At 42.1% G+C, this 27,241-nt stretch overlaps 1 protein-coding gene across 1 annotated transcript; it reads left to right on the top strand.

The window, feature by feature from the left end:
• Positions 1 to 4,950: 4,950 nt before the first annotated feature.
• Positions 4,951 to 25,248, top strand: LOC145414686 (trypsin-1-like). The gene is made up of 10 exons (XM_080284204.1): positions 4,951 to 4,990; positions 10,163 to 10,247; positions 18,749 to 18,864; positions 19,730 to 19,906; positions 20,787 to 20,951; positions 21,205 to 21,398; positions 21,573 to 21,689; positions 22,194 to 22,432; positions 24,445 to 24,498; positions 25,197 to 25,248. Exons 1-10 carry the CDS (start codon positions 4,951 to 4,953, stop codon positions 25,246 to 25,248), a joined length of 1,239 nt encoding a protein of 412 aa, XP_080140330.1.
• The last annotated feature ends 1,993 nt before the right edge of the window (positions 25,249 to 27,241 follow it).

Here is a 27,241-nt window from a genome sequence, read left to right as displayed (position 1 = left end):
GAAAGAATGGAGAGAAAGACAGAAGAGGAAGAAGGGAAGGAAGAGAAGAAAGGGCAGTCATCTGAAAACAGCACTACATCGAGTGAGTGGATGATGAACGCCCCCACCTACCACTATATATATATATATATATATATATATATATATATATATATATATCTATATATATATATATATATATATATATCTATATATATATATATTTGTGTGTGTGTGTGTGTGTGTGATGTGGAGTCGGGCGCTGACTACATGCTCTTCCGGCATCGGAAATAGTCATGTCAATAGAATTATCATATACAATCGGTTAAATCAATAGCTCCAAGATGACCACACACACACACACACACACACACACACACACACACACACACACACACACACACACACATTCTCTCACATACAAACTTCTAATCAATGACGTTTATTAAGTTCTACCGGTATATCAAACCTTCTTCTCTCTCTCTCTCTCTGAAAAAATTAACTGGAGGGCAGGTTTGGACAGCCAGCAAGACCGAGTAAGAATGATAAGGTATGTAGTAGAGGTGTTTTTTTACTTTTTTTTTTTTTTTGCTGTTGTTTCCCCAGGGTCACCTGAAATATGAACCCAGTGAAGTACAGGCTGAAACTACCCTTTTACAATCCACCATTGTCCTTTCGGGGGACAGGGAATTAGTTCAGGGACCTTTTTATAAGAAGGCATTTAAACCACGTGGTTATATCGGCACCACCACATGAAGGCGTCCCTCTCTAGTACCAATGACAGTATACTGTATATATATTACACGGAGATGTGTAATGGAGGTCAGTGATCATAAACTTGTACCCTAATATGAAGGAAAATGCTGAGGTTACTTGCGAAAGGAAGACAGGAAAAAGAGATACAAAGAGAGAGAGAGAGAGAGAGAGAGTTAACCCTCTTACTCTGAGGACATCATTTGTATCTAATTCTTAAGGACGCATTTTACGCAACACAGGAGGCTTCGTAGCACCTCTTCCTGAGCGATTTATACTATGTAATACCTTTAAAAATTGTCTTGCTGCGTTAAGTGCTGAATAAATCGGTATGGGGCATGTGTTACGAAATCTCCTTAGAATACAACCATTACAACCTCCAGACGATTTTAATAATCTTAGGAAGGATCTTTTGTACCGAGATGAATAATGAAGAATGCATGTAATGATAATGAGAGGTAAAAAAAAAAAAAGGGGGGGGAGGGGGAGTAAATGAAAAAAAAAAAAAAGGGAGGGATGAGAGAAGAGAGAGGGAGAATGAAGATAGTGAAGGATGAAGTGGAAAAGAATGGGGAGGGAGGAGAAGGAGGATATTGAAATGAAAAAATAAGTATGGAAGTAAATGGGAGAGGAGACTGATGAAAAAGGGAGTGGAGAAGAGGTGAATGAAATAGAGGGAGGGAGGATTAGGGCAGGTGGAATGAAAAAAATAATGAAGGACGGTGGAGGGAGGGAGGGTGGAATGAATAAAGTAATGAAGAAGGATGGATAAGAGGGGTGATGATTTAAAAAATGAAGGAGGAAGGAAGAGGGACGGGTAATGAATGAAATAATGAAGGACGGAGAAGGTTGAATGGAGAATAAATTAAGCAGTGAAGGAGGGAGGATAAGGAAGAAGGGAATTAATGAAACAATGAAGGAGAGAGGAAGAAAGAAATGAAAAATGAGAAAGGAAGGACTGGAAAAAGGAGGTAAGTTAAAGAGGATGTAGGAAGGGGAATAATGAAGATGGAAGGATGAGGGAAAAGGGAATTAAAAAGAATCAAGAAGGGAGGAATGGCAAGGGGTTAGAGGTGGGGTGGGGATTCCCAGGAAGAGAGAGAGAGAGATCGCCCCACCCCTTCTACCCAGGTTAATGCCATGCCAGGAAATACCACCCATCCTTCGAACAGTACTATCAAATCTTCCAGCACAATGGGCAAATATTCAGGACCTTGGAGCCTCATAAAACAATTTTGAGATATGTGAGAGCTGCAGGATATGGAATAATCATTAATACCATCACCAACATCACCATTATCATCAACAGCCTGAATCAGTTCATTACAGCATGAAAGCTCTCCCATCTTTCTCCACTATGACCTGTTACCCTCTCCCATGGTGCAGGAGAGGGGCGCCTTCGCGAGATGGCACTGATATAGCTGGGCGGCTCTAATGTCTGGTTATGCAAACGCCCCTCATCTTCCTCCCTATCCTCTAAAAGGAGGACAGTGGACTGCAGGAGGAGGGCAACTTCGGCCTGCAGTCTTCTGGTTTCACATTCAGTTGAACCTGGGGTTAAAACGAAGACTATTACTACTCTGTTCCATCCAGTCCAAGTAAATCACTCAGACTTCTTGCGTTTTATTTGCCTCTCGTCCTCACTCCATACTTTTTTTTTTTTCAGTGTTAATATAAAAGCATTCTCGGTCAATGAAGGTCTAAATTCCAACTATGAGTACATAATATCGGCAACTTTCAGGGGCGGATCCAGCGCTCTGGGAAGGGGGGAGGGACATGATTCTTGTCAGAATTGCCAATTAATCCATTAGATCATCAAATTAATATGCACTTTGCTTGCTTCAGGCACTGGAGTACATAATATCGGCAAGTGCAAGTGCAATAAGATGCAGTAAGATATTTCTATCTGTCTATCTATTGCCAGACGCCCTAATCCCGTACGTGGTGGTCACAAACAAATCACCTCCACGTCGCCCTGCCCCCCGCCATTTCACTGCCCTGCTCCCAACTCACACACCCCCTCTCTCACATACCTCTCCACTCCATCCCTCCATCTCATCCTAGGCCTCCCCCTCTCTCTCCCTCCTCCACCTCACTCACATACACTCTCTTCGTCAGTCTCTCACCCTTCATCCCCTCCACATGGCCAAACCACCTCAGTGTGTTCCTCCTAACGCTTCCTATCACATCCACATCCACACCACAACGCTCCTTTATATCCTCATTTGTCAGCCTGTCTCTCCATGTGACTCCACAGGCTCCTCTTAAATAAATCATTTCCGCTGCTCTCACTCTTGACTTGTGTCCTTATAACAACGTCCAAGCTTTACTTCCATACTTTAGAGTTGGTATCACAATACTGTCATGTAGTAACTTTTTCACTTCCATGCTCACTTCCCTGTTTCTTGTTACTGCTTTCAAGGAACCAGTAACCTTTCTTCCTTGTTGTACCCTTTCAAGCACTTCACCCTCCAAACTTCCATCCTTACTCATCACACTCCCCATGTACTTAAAGGTACTCACATTTTCCATTTCCTCACCATCCAACCTCACTGTACATTCACTGACTTCACCTCTCTCAAAGACCATCACTTTACTCTTCCCTACATTCACCTTTAGATTCCGTTTCTTACACACTCTCCCAGACTTATCCACCAAGCCTTGCAGCTCCCCTTCGTCTTCGCTTAACAACACAGTATCATCTGCAAACAACAGTACAGGGAGTTCCCAAACACCATCCTCTCTCACTAGGGCCACTCCAACATCCACTGCCCTACCTTGTACCTCTTTTATTACCCCATCCATGTACAGACTGAACAACCATGGATATTAACTACATATATTTTGGCAAATAACATTGTTCTTATAGTATATGCCAAAAAATAAGGGGGTACGCAGCCCACGCTCCCCTAAATCCATGAATGACTTGGTATCATGTTAATCTTTTCAGGATGAGTATGTCATATAACTTTTTCATGCTGCCTCCGGACGATTTTATTCAGCTTTGAAGAGCCCCCTCACAATGAAGGGGTTTTTGAAGGCTACATCTAACCCTTCCAGCTCAAAAGGTCTTTCCTAAGCTGAAGAAAATCATCTTGGGATTGCAAGAATAAAACAGAAAAGGCGTCATCGTCTTGAATGAGTAAACGTATATTTTATTTTATTCTTGCCATGTCGGATCTCCTGCCAATTTTATTCATCTCAGGGAGAGTTCTGAAACTGGAGGAGTTAGATACGGCATCGATTAACCACTTCATTACTAAAGATCACTCCTAAGTTAAATTTAATCATCTGGTGGCAGCTTGATTAAAAGAAAAAAACATGTCATGGGAGTGAAGAAGTTAAATCCGTGCTTTAGTACGCGTATAATTAATTATTTGTTGGTACTTCTGTTGTCTGTACTTAAGTTTGTATAAAAATCGGTGCTGCTGTGATACATAAAATAAAGCATCCTGCGTTACGAACTCAACCCACAACTAACTCGACAAAGATCAAATATGACCCTAGGACAAAATCAACATTGGCCACTTGGAGATCAAACCGTAAGAATTCTCCGATGAGTGCAGTTAATGGGCGACCTAACACAACGGTACTCTGGTGATGACATCAGCACACACTTCGCCTATTTCCCGAAATTGCTATCGTAAAAATAGCGATAACATCCACATTTTAGTGTTTCTTTCCTAATATCGTTCAGGGGCACATACAGTATACGGTATTGCATCATAATTATATCTACACCATGATCTTCAGTTCATCCTGATTATAGAAATCATAAATTAAAAAACGGTTTTCAAGTCAACCAATCAATGCACGTATCTATAGCAGAGCTGCGGCATCTGGGGCGTGAGGTATATAAAGGAGATGGATCCCGCCATGAAGTCAGAGGGTGGGCGACTCTGGCCCTGAAAGGAGTTATCTTGGTCGTGTCAACGATTCAAATCCAGACTGCCTCTCTCACCATAAATTGCCTTCACGTAGTCTAAATACCCGGCACATCAGTTATACATTTTTACTTTATCCTACCCTGTGTTCCAGCCATTTATTCCATCCTGCCTTATAAGTTTCCTCTCTTTACTTTATCCTACTCATTTTTTCGATCCTTCCTTCCTGCCTTACCATTACCCCGTTTTGCCTTTCTGATTTGCTTTATTCTTTATGCTATTTCTTAAGTCCACCATCTCTGATTCTGACCCATTGTGTTTGGCATCAAGAGCCATGACGCCACTGCTGATCCTTGCCGCTATACTCATCTCAGGTTAGTGTCATAGTCGTGTTCTAGTATGTTCCATCAATAAAATACAAGATGATACTGAGGTGTACTGCGCAGAAAAAAAAAAAAAAAATCGTTCAGGAAGAGATGCTACGGAATCTCCAATGCCAATAAATTCGACCTTCAATCATAATTATGCTTCATCATAATCTAACATCGATGCAGTTGTAGCAGTAGTTGTAACTCCAGGCCCATCGGAACGTGAACCCGGTAGACTGCAGGCTGGAGTACCTCTCCTCCTACAGCTGACGATCCGCCTTTCGGGGGTTATGGAGGGAGGAGGGACATTTTTATGTCCTTTAGCGGAGTCGACTGGTATTATCGGTCCTACCAGGGGAAGGTGTCTCTTTCCAGCACCTGGGTCGTATTCTAAGGGTCTTCTTTTTTTTTTTTTTTTTTTTTTTTTTTTGTCCATCAGCGAGGTTCCCTAACACCTTTTCCAAAGCCATTTATTTTGCCCCCCTAACATCTTTCCTGAGCCATATATTTTTCCCAAAACACCTTTTCTTAATGATATATTTTGCTTGTCTCACTACGCTCTTTTTCTTCTTCGTCTTTCTAACATTGGCATCCTCTGCATAAGAAACATACAAAACGATATAGCCTATAGCTGGTTTGTTTTCATGTGACGGAACAGGTTCACTCCCAAACTTTCGTACCAAGTTGTGGTTGATTTAATTAAGTAGGAATGCGTGTCCTCGATTATTAGTCAAATTTACAATCGCTGAAAACGCTTGGGATTTTTATCAGGTTAGATTAAATGCGCTATAGCCACATGCCAGCATTAATTGGCTTTGCAGATGTCGGAACACCTTATCCCTAGCGATTTATTTTGTATATCACATATTTAATCATAATCACGTGCATTAAAAAGTATCGTCAAAATTTTGAGGGCAATCCAGGCCACAGCGCTCTCAGTTTTAAAAATTCGGCCCTCAGTGTTGAAGCTAATTATCGCCCCCCCCCCAAAAAAAAAGGCTAAATTAATAAACAATCAGAGCCGTTCATGTTACTATGGTTCTCGTTAAAAAGTTGAAGGATGCCCAGACCACCAAGCTCTCAGTATTAAAAAGTCGGCCCTCAGCGCTGAAAATTGCAATGGCAATAATTATCGACCTCAGACGATAAAGACATTAAATTAATGAACAATCGGGGCCTCTCTTGTTACTATAGTTCTAACCTGTTTCAAATTTTCGTCCTTTCCCAGCTTATTTCCCGTAGCTCAGTGACAGAATAAGACAAAACTGCAGCCTAAGACGTTCGTTGGCCCGGTCCTCCCAAGAGGTAAATCTAAACAACTACAATTTAAGACGTCTCCATAATCCTTTTTCTTGACTAGCACCATATTCTAGTGTTAATATTTTCTTACAACTCGGGATTCAAGATGGAAAGGTTTAAGTGGACAGCGTAAAAGCCAATTTTAAACCATGGGGACATACAAAATTCTGGTCCTGTTAACAAAATACATACATACATACATACATACATACATATATATATATATATATATATATATATATATATATATATATATATATATATATATATATAATATTTGATCAGGTCCAGAATGAGGAGACTGTATGTGACATGGAGGGGAGAGGGGAAAAGGGAGACCAATGATGAGATGATGGAATGAGGTGGAGGGGTCCATGAATGAGGGTGGTAAGAGTTGGAGGGAAGACAGCCTGATGACGGAGGACAGGGTGGCGCGAAGGCGATTTGTTCTTGGCTATTCCCTCCGGAATTAAGGTACCTGGCTACAGACAGACCAGACATTCATTTCATGCCACCAAAAGGAACAAAGGGCAATGAAACAACAGTGAGAGAAATGAGAAGTGAATGAGGTGAAGGGAAACGATAGATAGGAAAGACACAGGAAGAGGAGAGTGGTACAAGGGAAGGAGGCTACGGTTATATTCTGTTTAGTAGAGTATATATTTTTAAATAAAACACTATCAGCCTGGTGTTGTTACCCAGGCAATGCCAGATTCATTCATTAGTACGCTATAAAGTGGACTGGAATGGACTGAAAGGTTGCAGTAGTATCAGGAAACGAAGAACGAGAGTATGGTGAAGGTGGTCTGGCACATTGTGAAGAACTGTAGCTGAATCAGAGTTTGGGGGTGATGGGATTTTTTGTCGCAGTGACCTTACATGAACTTGTGGTGTGGGTTATTCTGCATATCTATCTATCTATCTATATCAGTATCTATCTATCAATCTCTATCTATCTATCAATATATATATATATATGGAGCCTCTGTGGTACAGTGGTAAAGTGTGCGTTTTCGTATACTGAAGAACGAGGGTTCGCGCCCCGCCAGGGTAATAAACTTTGGGAACGTTCTTCTGGCCACGTACTGCATTGGCGGACACAAGGGGTGCTGTGGTTGAACCAGTGTCGCATACTAAAGTATGCTTGCACCCAGTCGGCTTGCGCGGGCCGATTACATTGGTTCACAGACTACATACACATCCAAAGCCACTCCAACACAACAATCACACTTACAAGCACTTCTCACCCTACATACAATCTCTGCTAGACAGCCTAAGCCACTTGGTAGAGATACATTGGCTGTATTGTCCCCACTTCGGTAGGGATAGGCCGGTCCTGCAGTGGACACTCAAACGGCTGATGAGATTATATATATATATATATATATGTGTGTGTGTGTGTGTGTGCATGTATGTATATACCATAATTGAACCCTGATGATTTAACTGAATATTCATTGCATTACACAATATACCCTGCTCCATTTGTTGGAAAATCAGTCCGTCTCTTTTTTTGACCAATTGTGCGAACGTTTGACCAACTATGACAAGACCAGTAGCAGGAGCACATACAAATTTGTCCCGACCCTCCCCCATCCTTGCCACCGTTCCATGGGTAAAGGAGGTCCAGGTCAAGGCACGTTGATTAATATGGTACTTGATTTTGGCTTCGACTATGCTACTGACAGGAGGGAATCTAGGGTATTTTTCATTTTGTCCTATAAATATCTATATAAAAAGAAAACCTTATGTAAAAAAATATATTTTGTCTTCTTGGAGACCTCTCCTGTTATGTATAAAAAAAATATATATATACTCTCAATCTTTGACCAACTCAGTATTTTTTCTACCAACTCAGAAACAAACATTGGGGGGTGACCCCCCCACCCCCACCCCCGTTCGAACCATTCCTGGGTGAAGGGGTATACAAAGGATGGTGCGAGGTGGAGGTTGGACAGACTGTTAGTGGAAGACAGGTTAACATGGAGGCAAGTTTTTTTACACACCGCTTCCCTGATTAAAGCATCTGTCTATATAGATAAACACACACACACACACACACACACACACACACACACACACAGAAAATAGAAAATGGAACAAATATACAGAGATACAAACAGAGACACACAGACAAAGAGATACAAACAGAGGCAGACAGACAGAGAAATACAAATAGAGGTAGCCAGAAGAGAGAGATACAAATAGAGACAACCAGAGGGAGAGATACAAACAGAGACAGACAGAAAGCCAGATAGATAGATAGATAGACAGACAGACAGATAGATAGACAGATATGGATAGACAGATAGACAGACAGACAAAAAGTCAGACAAGTAAGTGCGAATTTTGTTCTCTGTCTGCCTCATCCTCTCAGTCTACCTCATCCTCTCAGTCTACCTCTGGGTTGCCACCCGGTTACCTAAGTGTCCATCTGTTATCTGTTCAGGTCACGTTCTTCTCAAGACAGGTAGGAGATGGACAAACATAATAACGGTGTGCCAGCCCCGAGATGAAGCGAGAAGAAGCATATGGAGAACAATATGGAGACATTAACGGTGTGAATGGAAGACGCGCACGGGAAACAAGACTGAGACATTAATAGTGTAAGAGGAAGAGGCATACACGCAAAACGATGCAATCATTAAAATATGGTGTGGCATGCGGATAATCAGACCGAGTTATTTCTGGTATCAGAGAGAGAGACATACGGAAAACAAGATGGAGTTATCTATGATGTGAGGAAAAGACATACAGAAAAGATGACGGCTATTTATGGTGTGCGAAGAACAAGCATGCAGAGAGGAGGATGGAGTAATTTATTTCGTATGTTTACTGACCTACGAACTTCGTCTAAAACTGCCATCTCATCTTGAATTCCGAAATGTAAAACGAGATAATCTTTAGAATATAATGCTAGTCATCATGAAGTTCTAGGAAAAGGATGAATAGCATTCCCCTTTTCCTGCCACTGAGCCACTTGAATTAAGCAGCAATAGGACGAAAACCTGAGCCTAGTTAAACCGAAAGAACTATGATATGCTATACTGGCGAAAGATGGGAGAGGTTTTCGTCAGCAGTGAACGGTTTCAGAATGATGATGATGATGATGATGATGATAATCGAATATTTCACCTCTGCCTCACCGATTAATGTAACTTACACTTACAGTATGGCCGGTCATGCCATCTAAATTTTGGTGGGTAAAACTTAAATACAGTGTAGAAAATATACTGTAGTGTTTGTGTGTGTGTGTGTGTGTGTGTGTGTGTGTGTGAGAGAGAGAGAGAGAGAGAGAGAGAGAGAGAGAGAGAGAGAGAGAGAGATGGCGTTGTCAACAAAGAAGTCCGTTTCACCTCTATATGGTCATGCCTGACATTCCCCTTCACCGTGCGCACGCGAGCACACACACTCACACACAAACTCTCTCTCTCTCTCTCTCTCTCTCTCTAAAGAAAAAAGGAAGCGCTATGTGAGTCACTGGAAACATTTATTACACCACAGATAAGCTTAAGACTGTGTTAATAATTCTCTCTCTCTCTACGTCATTTCAGCCATCTGACAATGTATCCGTATCCATCTGTCTATCTGTCTATCTGCTTATCTATTTGTCTGTCTGTCTATCAATCTATCTACCTGTATACTCAACAGTATTGCACTATGCTAACAAGAAGAAAAGTACGGTACTTCGATAAAAGCAGTCTAGGTGCTTAAGTGCGTTTCTGCATTGTGTGTGTGTGTGTGTGTGTGTGTGTGTGTGTGTGTGTGTGTGTGTGTGTGCGCGCACGCTTACGCTGGGTCACCTTAAGTCCATTGGCCCTAAGCACGCAAATGTCCGTAGTCGCTGTCTAATAATAATAATATCTTTTGCCCTAACAGGTTGCATTGGTAGCCCCCTGGATACCCCTGGACCCCTCGCCCCCCAGCCCCGCTCCGCCATCCTCGTACCCACACCTCGAGAGCCGTGAGTACCCTCTCCCTACTCCCTTGTAAGTACCGCTTTCGAATAACTCCCTGTACCTCGTATTAATACCCTCTTGTGAGTATCCACTTTGTGAGTAACCCTGTTAGTACCACTTTTAAGTATTCCCTTGTGAGTAACCCTGTAAGTACCACTTGTAAGTACTCCCTTGTGAGTAACCTTGTTAGTACCTCTTGTAAGTACTCCCTTGTGAGTACCTCTCCTTGTGAGTACTACCTTATACTTGTAAGCACCCCGTATGAGTATCCTAGTGAGCACCCCTTGAACGTACCCTCCTTGTGATAACTCCTTGTGAGTATCCTTTGTGAGTACCCCTCGTTTGAATACCCTTTGTGAGCAACCTCTTATGAATACCCCCCCGTTGTGAGTACCTCCCTTTGTGAGTAACCGATGAGTAAACCCTGCTATCAGTTTCCTTTGTGATTATCCTCTTGTACGTATTCCTTGTGAGTCTGGTAGCTCTATGAATGAAGACAAACATACACACGCCATCATATACATAAATTTATGAATATGGCCTCTGAAACCTATAACGGAAAACGGAAAATAAACAATAGAATTAGAATACTTTGGAAGGTAAAAGCAAATCTCACAACGGAAAATATATACGAGTATATATACTAAGTGTACTGTGGGGTGGTTGGGAAAGCCTACCGTTCACTCACTCCATGTAGTGTAACCTCCAGGTGGCTACGCTGAATGACAAGCTAAATGGTTTCCTGTAATCCAGGAAACTATTTACTACGCTGGATGATAACCATATAACCATATGGACACCTGGTGAACAAGTGGGTTGAGGCGCTCGTACCTGATGGGGCTCGTGTGGGTTTCCATCTGAGGAGTAGTTGGGGTTTACTGCTCCCATAATACAACTAAAGGATTGGCGAGGCTGGTCACTCTTGCTTAAATGTCGGGACATAGTAACCTAGCAGCGAACCTCTACACTTCTGACGAGGCAAAAAATATATATATATATATATATATATATATATATATATATATATATATATATATATATATAATCGTATGAGAAAAAGAGAAAAAATATTTTTACTGTGGTGTTCGCAGTTGAAAAAATATCATAAGGTTCAATCCGTATGACAAAAAAAAAAAAAAATCATCACTTGAAGCCTTAAAAAAAAGAAAAAAGAAAAAAAAAAAACGCTAATTTTGTGTCGGGAGGAATGTTGAGGGTGTTGAGGGTGAGGCAGGAGAGGAGGGCCGAGAATGAGGTAGGATGAGGATGAGACAGGTTGAGAGTGATGCAGGTTGAGTGTGGTAGGGGGAGAGTGTGGTAGGGAGAGGGTGAGGAGAAGGAGCGTGAGGTAGGGAGAGTGTGAGATAGGGTGAGAGGAGGCATAGTGAGAGTAAGGCAGGGTGAACTTGAGGCAGGGTGAGGGTGAGGCAGGGTGAACCAGAGGTAGGGTGAGAGTGAGGTGAGGCAGGCTGTGGATTAGGCAGGTGGGTGAGTGAGACATGAGTGAGGCAGGTGAAGACACAGGCTGGAATTCTACTATTTGTGTAAGTGACTCTCTGGTGGCGGTCAGTGGTCTGCTCAAACACTGCCCACCCTGCCGCACTCCTGTCTTGCCTTCCCTACCTCGCTTCTGCCTCTCTATCTCCTCCTCCTTTTGCTCCCTCCCTCCTTTCCTCTCTACCTCCCTCTAGCCTCTCTACCTCCGTCCTGCCTCTCTGCCTCCCTCTTGCCTCTCTACTTTCCTTCTTCCTTTCTCTTTCTTCTGTACCTCCCTCCTGCGTCTCCACAACATTCCTGTTTCTCCACCTCCCTCCTGCCTCTCTACCTCCCTCCTGCCTCTCCACGTCCCTCTTGCCTCTCTACCTCCCTCCTGCTCCTCTATGTCCCTCCAGTCTCTTTATGTTCCACTTTACTCTCCATCTCCCTCCTGCATCTATACCTCCTTCCTGTCTCTACCTTCCTCCTGCCCTTCTACTTCCCTTCTGCCACTCTGCTTACCTCATGGCTCTCTACCTCCCTCCTGAATAGGGCTAATCTTCCTCATTCCTGCATCTCTACCTCCCTCCTAGCTCTCTGTCTACCTCCTGTCCCATTTCTTCCCTCCTGTCTCTCTATCTCCCCCTTACCTCTCTACCTCCCTCTTGTCTAGGCTGTTCTTCCCTCCTGCCTTTCTACTTCCCTCCTGCCTAGGTAAATCTGCTTCTCTCATGCCTCTACTTCCCTTCAGCCTCTTTACCTTCCTCTAGTCTCTCTACCTCCTTCCTGTCACTCTACCTTCCTTCTGCGCTTAGATCCTCTCCCCTCTTCCTTCTCCTCCCCCTCCTCCTCCATCTCCTCGCTATGTCTTCAGACGCCCCGTTAACTCACCGTACCCGTACATAATATTGTGCCTTTTTTATTTATTTATTTGATTATTCATTTTACTTTATAACCTTCTTTTACAGGCAGCTTATAGATAAAGTATTAGAGAATGTAACTTTCCAGTCTTTTCTTTGAAATTTCCATGTCAGTTTTTCCATGCTGCATGGTGGTCTTTTGCGCTTTTCCTGCCAGTTTTGAATGAAGGGTTAGGAGACGGGGAAGTCTTCTTGCTTTTCTATCCTCATCCTTCAGCATGTAGAATTAGATCTTGAAGTCAGTCTGCTCTGTAACGAGCAGCCTCCATAAGGTCTGTTGCTGTTTGCTTTCCTTTGTATTCCTCCTCCTCCTCCACCACCACCACCACCATTATCATCATCGTCATTATAACCTTTTTTCCCTCCCAACGATAGAGTGACAAAAAACAATTTCACTATGTCATTATCAGCACTTCCCTTTACAAATTATGGCACTCGAGAATATTCAGTTTATTACTGATTCACGCACCCTATAAAATTTCTGAGGTAAGATTCTTGCTTTACAGTCAATATATTCTCTCTCTCTCTCTCTCTCTCTCTCTCTCTCTCTCTCTCTCAAGGAAGCGATTAGTACGAGTAGCAGATAAAATAAAAAGGATGAAATAGAATGACGACTGAAAAGTACTGTGTGTGTGTGTGTGTGTGTGTGTATGTATGTGTGTGTGTGTGTGTGTGTGTGTGTGTGTGTGTGTGTGTGTGTGTGTGTGTGTGTGTGTGTGTGTGTTACAGCAGTACGGTGTATTTTTTGATCATGTCGGTGTTATTATGACACCTTATTCAGCAATCTCCTCTCTCTCTCTCTCTCTCAGGTTGAAATGTCACACCATGTCGTCAATACTGTTACCGTGTTATCAGAGTGCACCAGACTATTATCGTGCACCGGACTGTTATCTTTATTACATTCGGCGCCGCCACAGCTAAAAGAAGAGATTATCCGATTCATGAAGGCGTGATAGGGTGTGATAGTAAGAGATCGTACTGTATATGCGTTTTATTCTCTCTCTCTCTATCTCTCTTTCTCTCTCCTTACCTCACTTACCCTCCCACCTCCCTCTCTCACTGTTCCCAGCCCTGCCTGCCTTCTTAAACTTGGCTACGTACCGCATCTTTCCACCTTCTCAAATTGAATGTTGAGCCATAACAAAATGATATCACTGGAATATGGTGTTAATCATGAAAGAGTACAATTGAAAGGATACGCGTAGTATTTTCCTTTTGTCACTTGCTACGGAAAATAGGCTGCAAAAGGACGAAAATCTGCTTCACCAAACAGCATCTTTCATGAATCCGGCACCAGATATTCATCCCACAGAAACTGCTCTAGAGACGCGGATTCGTCTGGTGAGATTATGGTGTGCCCATCACCCTTCCCCGTTTCAGTACTTACACAAAACATATAATTAATGAACAATCCACTCTCCTCTCTGTAATGCAACCACTCACACCATTACGCACTTCCTCACCTTATCTATTTCACTCTCACAACATGACTCACAATTCAGTATATCCTCATTGTAACGCAGACACTTACCTTACACCACAATACTTTCATCTCATGCATCTCAATCCTAGAGCAGAGACAGTCCCTTAACTCAGCTTAAACAAAAGATATCTGGGTGCATTCAGTGAAGTGGAATTTGAGTGAAAAGTGGAGAGATTGCAAGAAAACGTTCAGTAAAGAGGTAAAGAGAGTTAGTGTGATAAAGAACTTAGCGGGGAGTGAAAGATAAAAATGATAGATTGCTAGTGGAGAAGGGAGAAAAAGTGAGCAGATGAAAAGAACACCTTTTAAGGAACTGTTAAATATAGAGAATGAAAGTAGTGAGAGTACAAGTGGCTGGAGAATGGCTAGGAGAAGGATGAAGGTGAGACAGATGGAAGAGATCAGTACTGTATGATGGAAATAGTGGAAGCAATGAAGAAAGTCAAAATGGGAAAATCTCCAGGAACTGATGAAGAGTGTGATGAATTGCTGAAGCATGGGGTAAAGTTGGTAGTAGAATGGATATGGAAGATGTGCAGATTGGCCTGAGAGGAGGGTAGAGTCCGGAAGGATTGGAAGCCAGGAATAATTATTCCCCTGTACAAAGGAAAGGGAAAAAAGAAGTGTGTGGTAATCATAACGGCATATGTCTCCCAAGCGTAATAGGAAAAGTACCGTATATTGTAGGATACATATTGGGGCATTTGTCTTCTGAGTGTAGCAGGAAAAGTATATAGTATGACACTTATTGGGGAATTTGTTTTCTGAGTGTAATAGGAAAAGCATATGGTAGGATATTATTGACATAGTTAGGAAAATGACAGAGGATTAGTTGGAGATGAACAGGGAAGTTTTAGGAAGGGAAAAGATTGTGTAGATCAGATTTTCATCCTTAGGTCTTTAATGGAAAAGTTTCTAGAGAAGGGAAAGAAGTTGTATGCGGCCCTCATGGATTTGCAGAAAGCATACGACAGAGTGGATAGACAAGGAATGTGGAAAATATTAAGAATATATGGAGTAAATGGGAAGTTGTTGAATGCCATGAGGAGTATGAATGCGGATGCTAAGGCTGCAGTGCATGTGGATGATGAACTGAGTGAATTTTTCTATCTGATTGTTGGATTGAAATAGGAATGTGTCATGTCTCCATGGCTGTTCAATCTGTATATGGATGAGGTTATAAAAGAGATTCAAAGTAGGGCAGTGGATGCTGGAGCGGCCTTAAAGAGAGAGGGCAGCGTTTGGAAACTTCCTATTCTGTTGTTTGCAGACGATACTGTATTTTTAAGTGAGGACGAAAAGAAACTGCAAGGCATGGTGAATGAGTTTGGGAGAGTGTATAAGAAGCGGAATCTAAAGGTAAATGTAGGGAAGAGTAAAGTTATGGTCTTCGAGAGAAATGAAGTCACTGAATATTCAGTAAGGTTGGATGATGAGGAAATGGAAAATGTGAGTGCATTTATGTACTTGGGTAATGTGATGAGTAAGGATGGAAGTCTGGAGAATGAAGTGTTTGAAAGGGTACGACAAGGAAGAAAGGTTGCTGGTTCTTTGAAAGCAGTGATAAGAAACAGGGAAATGAGCATGGAAATAAAAAAGTCACTGCATGATAATACTGTGATACCAACTCTAACGTATGGAAGGGAAGCATGGACCTTGTTAGAAGAAGTGGAAATGAGTTATTCAAGGGGAGCATGTGGAGTTACATGGAGAGACAGACTGACAAATGAGGAAGTGAAGGAGCATTGCGGTGTGGATGTGACTGTGACAGAAAGCGTTAGGAGAAAAACACTGAAGTGGTTTGGCCATGTGGAAAGGATGGAGAGCGAAAGACTAACAAGGAGAGTGTATATGAGTGAGGTGGAGGGGGAGAGAAGGAGGGAGAGGCCGAGAATGTGACGGAGGGATGGAGTGGAGAGGTATATGAGTGAGGGACCTATGAGCCGGGGATTAGGGCAGTGAAACGGCAGGGGACAGGGCGACATGAAGGCAATTTGTTTGTGGCCACCCCTTACGGGATTGAGACGTCTGGCAATTGATAGACAGATAGAGGGAAGTTGATAGACAATATGGCTTACCACAAGTTTGTGGATTACGATTTAACAAAAAAAAATAGTATCTTAATATCCCTCATGAAGTTCATAGATGCTGTGTTCTATCGTTTGGTATCAAAGCAGACTTTGTAGCACCTCTTCCTCAGTTATTTTTTGCATATCACACCTTTCTCTTTTATCTTTTTGTGCATTACTGAGGCGAAGTATGTCAATAGTTTGCCTCTGTAATGCACAAGAGAGTATCAATGTGTAATACCCTCAAGAACAACCTCTTGAGAGTTACTGATGCAGTATATGGGTGGACAAAAGGCCCACCAAGACATAAAGTAACTTGGTGGCGGAATGAGGCTGTAGAAGCTGCAGTTAAGGAGAAAAGATGGCTTTTTCGGCAATGGAAGAAGGGTGGTAACAAAGATGAATATATGACTGCCAAGCGTAGGGCTAGAAGAGAAGTATACATGGCGAAGACTGAGTCACAGACTTTTCCTTGATAACCTAAATCGTGTGTTAAGGAAGAATATGATATTTAGGGTGACAAATCAGGTGAAGAAGGATACTTGGGATATTATAGGCGAGCAGTATGTGAAGAATAATGAAGGAAGGGTAGTGGTGAACAGTGGGTATATTAAAGACGCATGGAGAAAGCATTATAGCCGGTTGTTGAATGAGGAGTCTAACTGGGACAGGGAGGGTTTGGAGCTAGCAGATCCAGTGTTTGGCCCTTGCCCTTTGACGCTGCTACTGTGAGTGAGACAATAGGCAGGATGCACGTGGAAAAGGCAGCAGGTGTGTCTGGGTTGACTGCTGAAGTGTTGAAGGCCTCAGGAGATATAGGAGTGAGGCTAGTCACTACTCTGATAAATATGATTACTGTATATATGACTGTGTTGTCCCAGATGATTGGCTGAAGAGTAACTGTAAATGTGTACAAGGGGAAGAGTGATGCCCTGGAAAGAGGAAATTATAGACGTATAAAGCTTTTAGATCAGGTAATGGAGAGAGTTCTAAAAAGTATGTCTAGAGAAAGAGTGAATATTGATGAGATGCAGTTTGGGTTTATCCACTGATGCAATATTCACTGTTCGATGGCTTCAGGAAAAATATATAGGAAAGAAAAGGGAGCTGTACTTTGTTTTTGTTCATTTGGTGAAGGCCTTTGACAAAGTCCCTAGAGAGGCAGTGAAGTGGGCGATGAGAAAGCTTGGGATGGAGGAGTGGCTGGGTAGGATGGTTATGGCCACGTATGTGGATGCTCGCGCCCAGGTAAGAGTGATTGGATATTTGAGTGATGAGCTTTCCGTGAATGTTGGTGTGCATCAAGGGTCAGTCTGGTGTCTCTTGTTTATCATGGTACATGAAGCTCTCTCACGTGAGTTCAGAAATGGACTCCCGTGGGAGATGTAGTATGCTGATGATTTGGTGTTGATGCAGAGAATGAAAGAGAGACAGAGGAAAGATTTAGGAAATGGAGAGATAGTATGGGGCACAAAGGCTTAAGATTAAATGCAGATAAAACAAAAGTGATGATATCTAGGGATACTGGTGGTACTGCCAAAGAAGAGGGAGAGCGGCCACGTGCAATTTGCCACAAGGGCGTGGGAAGTAATTCCATGTTGTGCAGTGTTTGTGATAAGTGGGTGCATAAGAGATGTAGTGGTAATAGAGGTAGACTGCGAGATAATGCTGATTTTATGTGTGCGGTGTGTCTGGCAGAGCAGGTGGAGATTGTCAGGCGTGAAAGGATTGAACTTGCTGCTGAGTCTCCTGAGTGTGTGGAAGAGTTTTGTTATTTGGGAGATATGTTATGTGCTGGAGATGGGGCTGGAGCTAGCTCTATGGCTAGGGTTAGAAGTGGTTGGAAGAAGTTCAGAGAGCTGTTGCTTCTCCTGACATTGAAAGGGCTCTTCCCACGTGCTAAGGGATATCTGTATGCAACATGTGTTAGGAGTGTAATGCTGTATGGTAGTGAGACCTGGGCAGTAAAGGATGAGGATATTCGCAGGCTCAAACGTACAGAAATGACAATGATTAGGTGGATGTGCAGTGCGTTCCCGAGTGCAAGGCCTGGGGGGGCTAGGTTTACGATGGAAGAGTTGAGAGGTAGGATGGGACTGGAGTGTATTGGTGTTGTGATGAGGAGAGGTAGACTGAGGTGGTTTGGGCATGTGGAAAGGATGGGGGATGATAACTGGGTGCAAAAAGTAAGAAGTGTTAATATTGGTTGTGGGGTTGCGAGGGGTAGACCGAAAAAGACCTGGGATGAGGTCACTAAGTGTGACCTCAGGGTTAAGGGACTGAACAGGGAGGCTGCCATAGATCGAGCAGCATGGACAGCCGCCATTAGGTGACCAAGACCGACACATGCATGCATGTTGGAGCTTTCAAAAACGAAAACTAATATGTATTATAAATCATTATCATCATCATCATCGTCATCACCATCATCATCATCATCCCAACCACTTTTTCCCAGCCAAGGATGGAGTGAGGTCTGAGGGTGGTGTTATGAAATCCCCTGTGCCACCTAGTATATGGGAAAATGTACTAAACTTTCTACCCCATTCTACCAACAGCCTGGCGGGTGGTGATGCTGGAGCTGGTGAACGGAACAGCCACATATGTGGCATCAGACGCAGCTCAGTGCCAGATATGTTCAACAGAGTAGTAGGAGGATCACCCGCTGAAAAACGTTAGTAAATAAGCGATGCAATGCACCATGACATAAGATTATACAAGACGATTAGAATGACAAAAAATGTTTCTGTCAATGATCCTCATGTAACTAATATCCAGGAATTCATAATAATATAATGAAACAAAAATGCAATATCACAATAAAACACAACATATATCATAAGGTAGATAATAAAAAAAAATAACAGCATTGTAAAACATAACACAGTATAACTGCTGCATCCTGAAAATGACAGTATGAAGCTATGCTATCCTGTGCCATTTGCACACAGATATGCGTAAGCTTTTCTACACACTTTAAAATAACCATTCCCTCATTTCCCAGTCTGTGGTGAATCAATGAGGTAATTAACGGGGCCTTGCAAGAAGTTGGCGGGAACCTCCGCAAGGAGATACTTCATCGTAAATATGCAGCAACCATATTTTGTATGTGTGACTTAGTGGTTAACACAGCTGGGAAATGAAAGGCTTATGACAGTTTTTCTGCAATACAGAAAGCTTTATGAAGAATGGCTATAACTAAATTTCTGGAGTATGGAAGTTGACGAATTACAGATCATCTGATTAAAGAAATATCACTGTATCAAGAGTGTTGGTACATAATATTAGACTTTCCTGTAATATCACTTTTACAACCTTATTTCCCACCTACATTAGCCTTAGCTAACCTTATCATTCATACTTTATCCTTTCAACCTGCAGGTGACATTCTTAAGTTGAATAAAGTTGTCCAACATTAGCCATATAATAAAAAATGAGCAAAAGATGTCCGAAGGTTGAAGAGGTTGGGGTTGCTTATCCTGTACCAACTCAGCCAAGCTAAAGACATCATCACCCTTACCTGACACTTGGGTTCCCAGATGAGTTTCCGTGGCAGGTGTCATTGCAGTGGCGATTCAACTGGTACACATACCATGTTTGTGGCGCAACAATAGTCGACCAAAACTGGGTGATCACCGCGGCACACTGCATCCATCAGTTCAAGCCCAACGACCTCTTGGTGGTGGCCGGCGACCATCAGCTGAAGTTTAAGGAAGGTCTGTACTTGTCATAAGTTCAAGGAGATAAAAGAATTGTGAGGAGTTGCCAAAGTGGGAGAGTACGAGGACAGAGAAAGGGAGCCAGGGAAAGAGGGGGTGAGGTAGTATGAAGTGTTAGGCAGGAGGAAGGGAATGACTGGAGTGCATCATGGACATCCTTACCGTCATCCCAACTCTTATTCTCACTTCAAGATGGGATGAGAATTCGGGCATGAAGTAAAAAATAACTCACACATGACTGTTAGATCATATAAATTTGCTGTGGTAGGTTGACTGGTGGCTGTACTGTTCATCAAGCACAGGAAAATAGGCCCAGCATAGTAAAGACACATAGGTTAGGTTAACATCACTCTGTATCATCTTAAGCAAGTTGGTATCCAACTGACTGTTGCTCTTCCTTCCTGGATTTATAATGTCAGTGTGGTAATCAATTAAGTTTTGTTGGTAGTTTTTACTTCTTTCATCTTGTTTTAATTAAGTTTTGTTGTTAATTTTTACTTCTTACATCATGTTGTGCATAGTCAGGTGAGAATATGGATAATATTCATGCTTGCAAATGAAATATTCATGACTAGACAGGACTGGACCTCTATTTCTATGAAATATTTCGGTGCACTTTGCACCATCCAGTTATCCTCGTCACAGACACACCAAACTGTAATCAGCTGCATTCCTACTAGTGCAACAAGTGAGATAGAACAATTATCATTGTCAGTGGTGAACTGACCATTCAGGGGTCTGGGCACTGCTCAGCAGGCTGGTGCTTCAGGAGGCTGGTGTCGATTTGTGTATACTTACACACTTTTCCATTTCCTGTAGAATAACTTGGCACTGACCTCTGAACATATGGATTCAGCTTTTTTTGTCAATAATGCAGGAACAGAGCAAACCCAATATCTGGCTAGGATAGTGGAACATAGTGGATATGACAGCAACACCCAGCAGAACGACATTGCTCTCCTTCGGCTCGCCTCACCCCTTGTCCTGGATGGTGTCACTGCCTCACCCATCTGCCTACCACCTTACCACACCAGTTTCTCAGGTCAGGCAGATGATCACACTGGGTATAAGTCAGGCTATGTGTTCCAAAACTTTTTTTTTTTTTTTACTTATAAAGGGAAATGTATTTTGGGGAAATATTGGTAAATCAGTTTTGTAAGCAGAAGCGTAAGTTAGCACGCAATTTTTCTTTATTTACTGTTGATTTAATGACAAGGAATTGTGCCAAAGTGGTGATTTATAACGAGGATTTTCTGTTATCTAAACTAATGAAGCTTCTGTTTGACTGAGGACAGGCCACTGCTTGGTGTCTGGGTGGGGAAAGAAGAGGGAGAATGGCCAGAACTCTGATGTACTGCAGAAGGTGATGGTGCCAATCATCAGTGACCAGAAATGTCAACAGAGTTACAAAGACATTGGCTACACTGGACCTATCACTGAGAACATGATCTGTGCTGGATACTCCTCAGGTGGCCGGGATGCTTGTCAGGTGAGGTGCACAGTACGGCAAATGTTTTGACAATCCTATTAGTACCGTAACCTGCCTTCAAAATTTCTCATTTCTCCTTCATGTCGCAATTAAAGCTGTTGCACATAGAGCTGCATCCTGCCTGCACAATTCAAGACTTCTAGTAAGGTCTGACTGTATGACGTTGTGCTGCAGGGTGACTCTGGAGGACCGTTCGTGTGTAAGGGGCCAGACAACCGCTACTACCTGGCCGGCGTTGTGTCGTGGGGCATTGGCTGTGCTCGACCAAATGTTCCTGGAGTCTACACTGAGGTCTGTGACTCATTGTATCAAGTGTGGTTTATTGAATATTTTCGCTTTTTTCCTGCCTATTTCTGTTTACCTTACTCTGCATTTAATACACAAGATGCCATCCTAGACAGAGTACTGTTTGGTTGCCTACCTCAACCAGTGGTATACTGTATATGACCCTCCAACACTGACAATTCTATTACAGCTACTGCAAGAGCACTAACAGCTATTACTACTGCAACCACATTAACTCCTTAAATCTAGTGATGAACTATCTATTCTATTCTTCCCGTCTGTAGGTGATTTTATTTAACTTAGGAAGGCTCTGCAGTAGTGAGGGGTAAAATACAGCTATAGGTAACCTCGCCAGTTTGAGTTATTTATCATCATCTAATTAAAATCATCTGGAGAGAGTAAGAATAAACTAAAGAATACATCACCAGACTGAAAGGGTTACTTGCTACTACCACCCCACAAACTGTTGCTGCTACTAGTGTAACATTATTGCTTTACTCACCACTGCAGGTCAGCCACCATGTTGACTGGATCTTCAATGTTATCAGCAACCGTATGGACGAACCCGTCCTGCCTGTCTCACGCATCCCCGCATTCTATGAGGGAAGCCAACAGGAGAACAAGCAGAATGAGACAGTCAAGGTTGTTAAGATGGAGAAGGAGGTAAAGGCACAACAGAAGCATAATATAAACCACCAAGAGTCTGAGGAGGAGAAACAGAGATTGGAGACAGAGAAGCCACAAGAGCAGTTAGAGAATGAAGCTCAGAGTTCAGAGCAGACAACCCTCAGTCCTATTACTTCAGCATAATGATCATCAGACCAAGTGTACCCAGAAAACACACTGTTTATGGTGTATACACACACACACACACACACACACACACACACACACACACACACACACACACACACACACACACACACACACTATAAAGCTGACACTCCTCTAGGATCAAGTAACAAAAACTAATACTGAAGGCAAGAATCTGTTCTGTCTTCTGTTCCTGGCCCAACACAGCCCCTTCTGGCAAACATGGCAGCCAGCCATAATTCCTCACTCTCTTATCACAATGGGCACAAAAATAAGTACTGTATTTAACCCATATTATATATATATATACTGTATATATATATATATATATATATATATATATATATATATATATATATATATATATATATATATATATATATATATATATATATATATATATATCACACCTTTCACCTCACTATTACAACACAGATAATCCTTAAGTATAACCTCAACAACAGATCACTCGGAGAATCTGGTTGAAATGGCTGTTTCCTACAGTGCACTGGGTTTATGTCCAGATGAACTTAAGGTTACAATAAAAACAACATACAATTTTGTCTGAGAGGCACTGTACAGGTCTGGGAAGATTTGGGCATACTGTATTTTGAAACTCATTGTGTACCTCAAAACAAAAAACATTGATTAAGGCTTTTATCAACTACTGAGTACTCTTGCGTTTGAACCATTAGTTTCCGAAGTGATTATTACTACTGTATCTATCTCTATATCTACAGTCAGATACCATAATCCCGTCAGGGGTAGTCGTTTGTCTTCGAGTTAGTTGTGTTACGGGAAGGGGCACTAACCCTCCACCAACCCATTTGCTGATACGTAGGGAACACGTCTGGGTTGGTTATATGGTTACCATCCAGGATTGTAAATAGTTTCCTGGCTTAAAGGAAACCATCTAGCTTGCCACTCAATGTAAAGCCACCTGAATTGGAAAGAAGAGTAATAAAAAGTGACAGGAAAGATGGGAGAAACAAAAAGGGAGAGGGTAGACACAGAAAAAGAGTAATAAAGCGAGGGAAGAAGTGGCCAGCACTACATCAATTGAGGGGATGATGATTGCCACCACCTACAATCATAGTAAAGTAAATAATATAAAATGTTTCCAGCCTTTGGAGGAACTGCGCTACATGGGGCTGAGATTCTCAGTAATAGGGGAAATGTATCTGACTGTTTTTATTCATTCTTTTTAGTACTGGTTATCTATGTGATTGTTAAAATAATTAATTGTTAAATAATAAACTACTCTCTGTTACATGCACATTTCAATATGATATAATATACATCTGTCCCGAGAATTATGGCAGTGAAAATGAATGCTTCCACATAGTTATAATGACACTAGTTTAAAGTACTTGCTTGCATAAAGTATTAACATCCCACCTCATTTCTTTCTGTTACTACGGAAAAGTGTCAAGTTGTATATGGGAGGAGCATGTGCAGTTATGCTGAGAGACAAACAGATAAATGAGAAGGTAAGGAGTGCTGTGGCGTTGATGTGGATGTGTTGGAAATTGTAGGGAGCAGTACCCTAAAATTGTTTGGCCATGTGGAGAGAATGGAAAGAGATTGGCAAGGAAAAAGAAACTGAGTGAGGTGGATGGAAAGAGAGGGAGAGGAAGTCAGAGGATGAGGTGGAGGGGTATATGAATGAGGTTGGTGTGAAATGAGGGGAAAGTAACCTGATGGCAGTTGACAGGGTGACAAGGAGGCAATTTGTTTATGGCTAACCCTTCTGAAATTAAGGCATCTGACTACAGACAGATCCTGTAGATATGCAGATAGATAGACTGATGGATAGATAGATATGCTATACAACTGTTTTTGATAGCAAGTATTATAGTACTGTACAATGCAAATTTATTATCCTCACTGCAAGGTGCTAGTCACATATGAAATTCTTTGACTAATGTCTTCACTCTCATGTGCTCAGGGTTATGGGCCATATTCTAGATGACAACGGTGACTTCACACTACCTCTTCATCGGTGACTTATTTTGCATATCTCGTCTTATTATCCATTTGTATGTTATTGTGTCAAACTATGTCAACACTAGAAATATATAAACACAATACGTATTATAAACTGCTGAGAAAAATGAGCTACGAAGTCTGTATCACCTGGATACAGCCCTGCAACATCAGTGACAATCCTACAGTTATATGATTGAAGATGTTAGTGGTGGGTTAAGACATTAGGAATGTCCATTGGCCTGAGCTGTATCATTTTCCAGTCCTGTGGCTACCTGTAAATGTATTGCAAATATATTTTTCTTCTTCCTCCAAGAAACCCTGCCATGCTGTGTCAGGGAGAGGTGTATCCGTGAGAAATCTTGAAGGCAAGACTTAAAGAGGTCATAAAAAATGCATAATATTCAGGTACAGCACTGATATGTTCACATTATCCGTGAAGAAAGTACAAAATGTAATTTTCAAAGAATATTCTATAGTATTACCATATAACACATCCCACCTGCAGTAACTGTCCCTGAAAATAAAAAAGTGTACTGCCCATTATATAGATTAGGGTGGAGGAGAGGTCGTCATAGGATCATACTATGCACTTGTTATGACCTAATCTGGCATGCAGCCCAGCTACAGGGTACCCAAGGGTTGCACCTACTGCCTCCTCTCTGGACCTGTTCACTCTTACACATTTTGTAACCCCATGTTTTTTTCCTGCAGTTGTGCACAGGTGTTCACACTGGTTGCACATGAAACATCTGATGCTCTGTAAATGTGTCTTATCCGAGGACTTCACTGGAAATTTTGGAAATGGGGGATTACCCTGCTTCTCTTGTTATAGCTTTTAAGCTGATCATTACCGTATTATATGACTATGCTGTAGAATTTATCACCTTTATTATGGGATGATTAGTACTTCTCATGCAGCCGTAGTGGTTGATACCCAGACGGTCTGTGCATTCCCACAAGGATCATGCAAGTACTTAGACCTGACTTATACCCATGAGGAATCTGGAGAATTTAAATTGACGAAAAATCTGGAGAGTTTATCATAAGTATGGCCTAAATAAATGTAAAGGCAAAATAGGGCATGTGAAAAAGGATCTTGACAACATTCACAGCGTCTAGTGATATGACTGAATGTTATCACAAAAAGAGCTAGATGGCATCTTCACAAAAGTTAAGTGGAACCTGGAAAGGTCACATAATGCAGCATGTAAAGTGAATAGGTTATTCTTCCCTCAGCTGATCACATTCTTCAGCATTGAACTGGCTTAATTTCTTGCAAACAGAAATGACAAAGACAACTTTAATGTAATGCCTCCAGATGTTCACAGCCTACCGAGGTTACAAAAATGTGTTCTATTGTAGTGGGTTGTCTATATCAACAGTACTTGGGGGTACACCTTTGCAGGGCTCATGTTCTTCCATATCACAGAGCTTTAAGCAACCATATCAGAACGTGGTCCCTTACAGCTGCTGTAGTGCTTGATCAGCTACAGCAGCATTTACTGTTTCACATAACTTACGGACTGCTGGTGCAGTTATTTCAGTTTGGTACTGGCACGCTTACATCAAGGAAGTTTCTATGTACCATAATGGTTTCTCAAGTGGTTTAACCTGAAAACACACGCACGCAAGCACGCACGCGCGCGCGCACACACACACACACACACACACACACACACACACACACACACACACACACACACACACACACACACACACACACACACACACACACACACACACACACACACACACACACACACACACACACACACACACAGAGCAATTTTCTCAGACTTCTGACGATCAATGCCAAATTGGCACTAGGTTCCCATATTGTTGTTGCAGTTCCAGGTTCATGTGAATGTAAACCCGGTTGAGTGCAGGCTAAAGCTCCTCTTCTACAATCCACCATCCTCTTTTTGAAGGATACGGAGGGAGATGAGGGACTCATATAACTGGATGGTGGAGCCACCCAAATATATTGGTGCCATCATGTGAAGGCATCCCTCCTCAGCACCACCAGATTTAAATACCAATGAATACCACTAACTCTCATGATGGAAACTAGGCATATAACCAGACTCAAGATCAAGGATCAGGAAAACAGATAAAGACGCTGGTATACAGTATTTTGGAACATGCTTCCAACCCATTGGTTTTGATTCAGCTACGTGCCTTATACAGGCCTCCAACACACTACTACTGACACACTGTCCTACATTATAATCTGAATATTAAATATACTTTCTCAAAATCAACTTTTTATTTCCTCAGTTGTGCTCTTGCTCCTTGATTTTCCTGTTCTGGTGCTTTCTGCAGTAAAGAGCAAACCACATATTGTCAACTAGTCCGTATACTTTGTACTCTACCTAGCTACGGTAAGCCACCTAAAATAGATGTGTTCAAGGCATGGTGAAGTAATCCAACCTGATCAACATTCTGATTTATACATAAATTCATTTCATTCATTCATTCATCAGCCAATCCTACATTGTCCCATGAGAAGCGCAGGAGCCCGGGGCTAGACAAGTTGGTCCTGACATTTAAGATGAGAGTGACCAGCCACATTCATCCCTGAGTGGCGTTACGTGAGCAAAAAACCTCAACCATAAATTCATTTTGTATAAACTATTCTTTATATTGGTGGTAGGTGGGGATACCACCCACTCACTCGATGTAATGCTGCCCTCGGATGACTGCCCTGTCCTCTATTCCTTACTTCTTACCTTCCTTCCTCTTGTCTTTCTTTCCTT

This window comes from Coenobita brevimanus, chromosome 100, assembly GCF_032717465.1.
Source record: "Coenobita brevimanus isolate Jiangsu-jjx chromosome 100, ASM3271746v2, whole genome shotgun sequence".
Lineage (NCBI taxonomy): Eukaryota > Metazoa > Arthropoda > Malacostraca > Decapoda > Coenobitidae > Coenobita > Coenobita brevimanus.
This window is presented reverse-complemented; position numbering and strand designations above follow the sequence as displayed.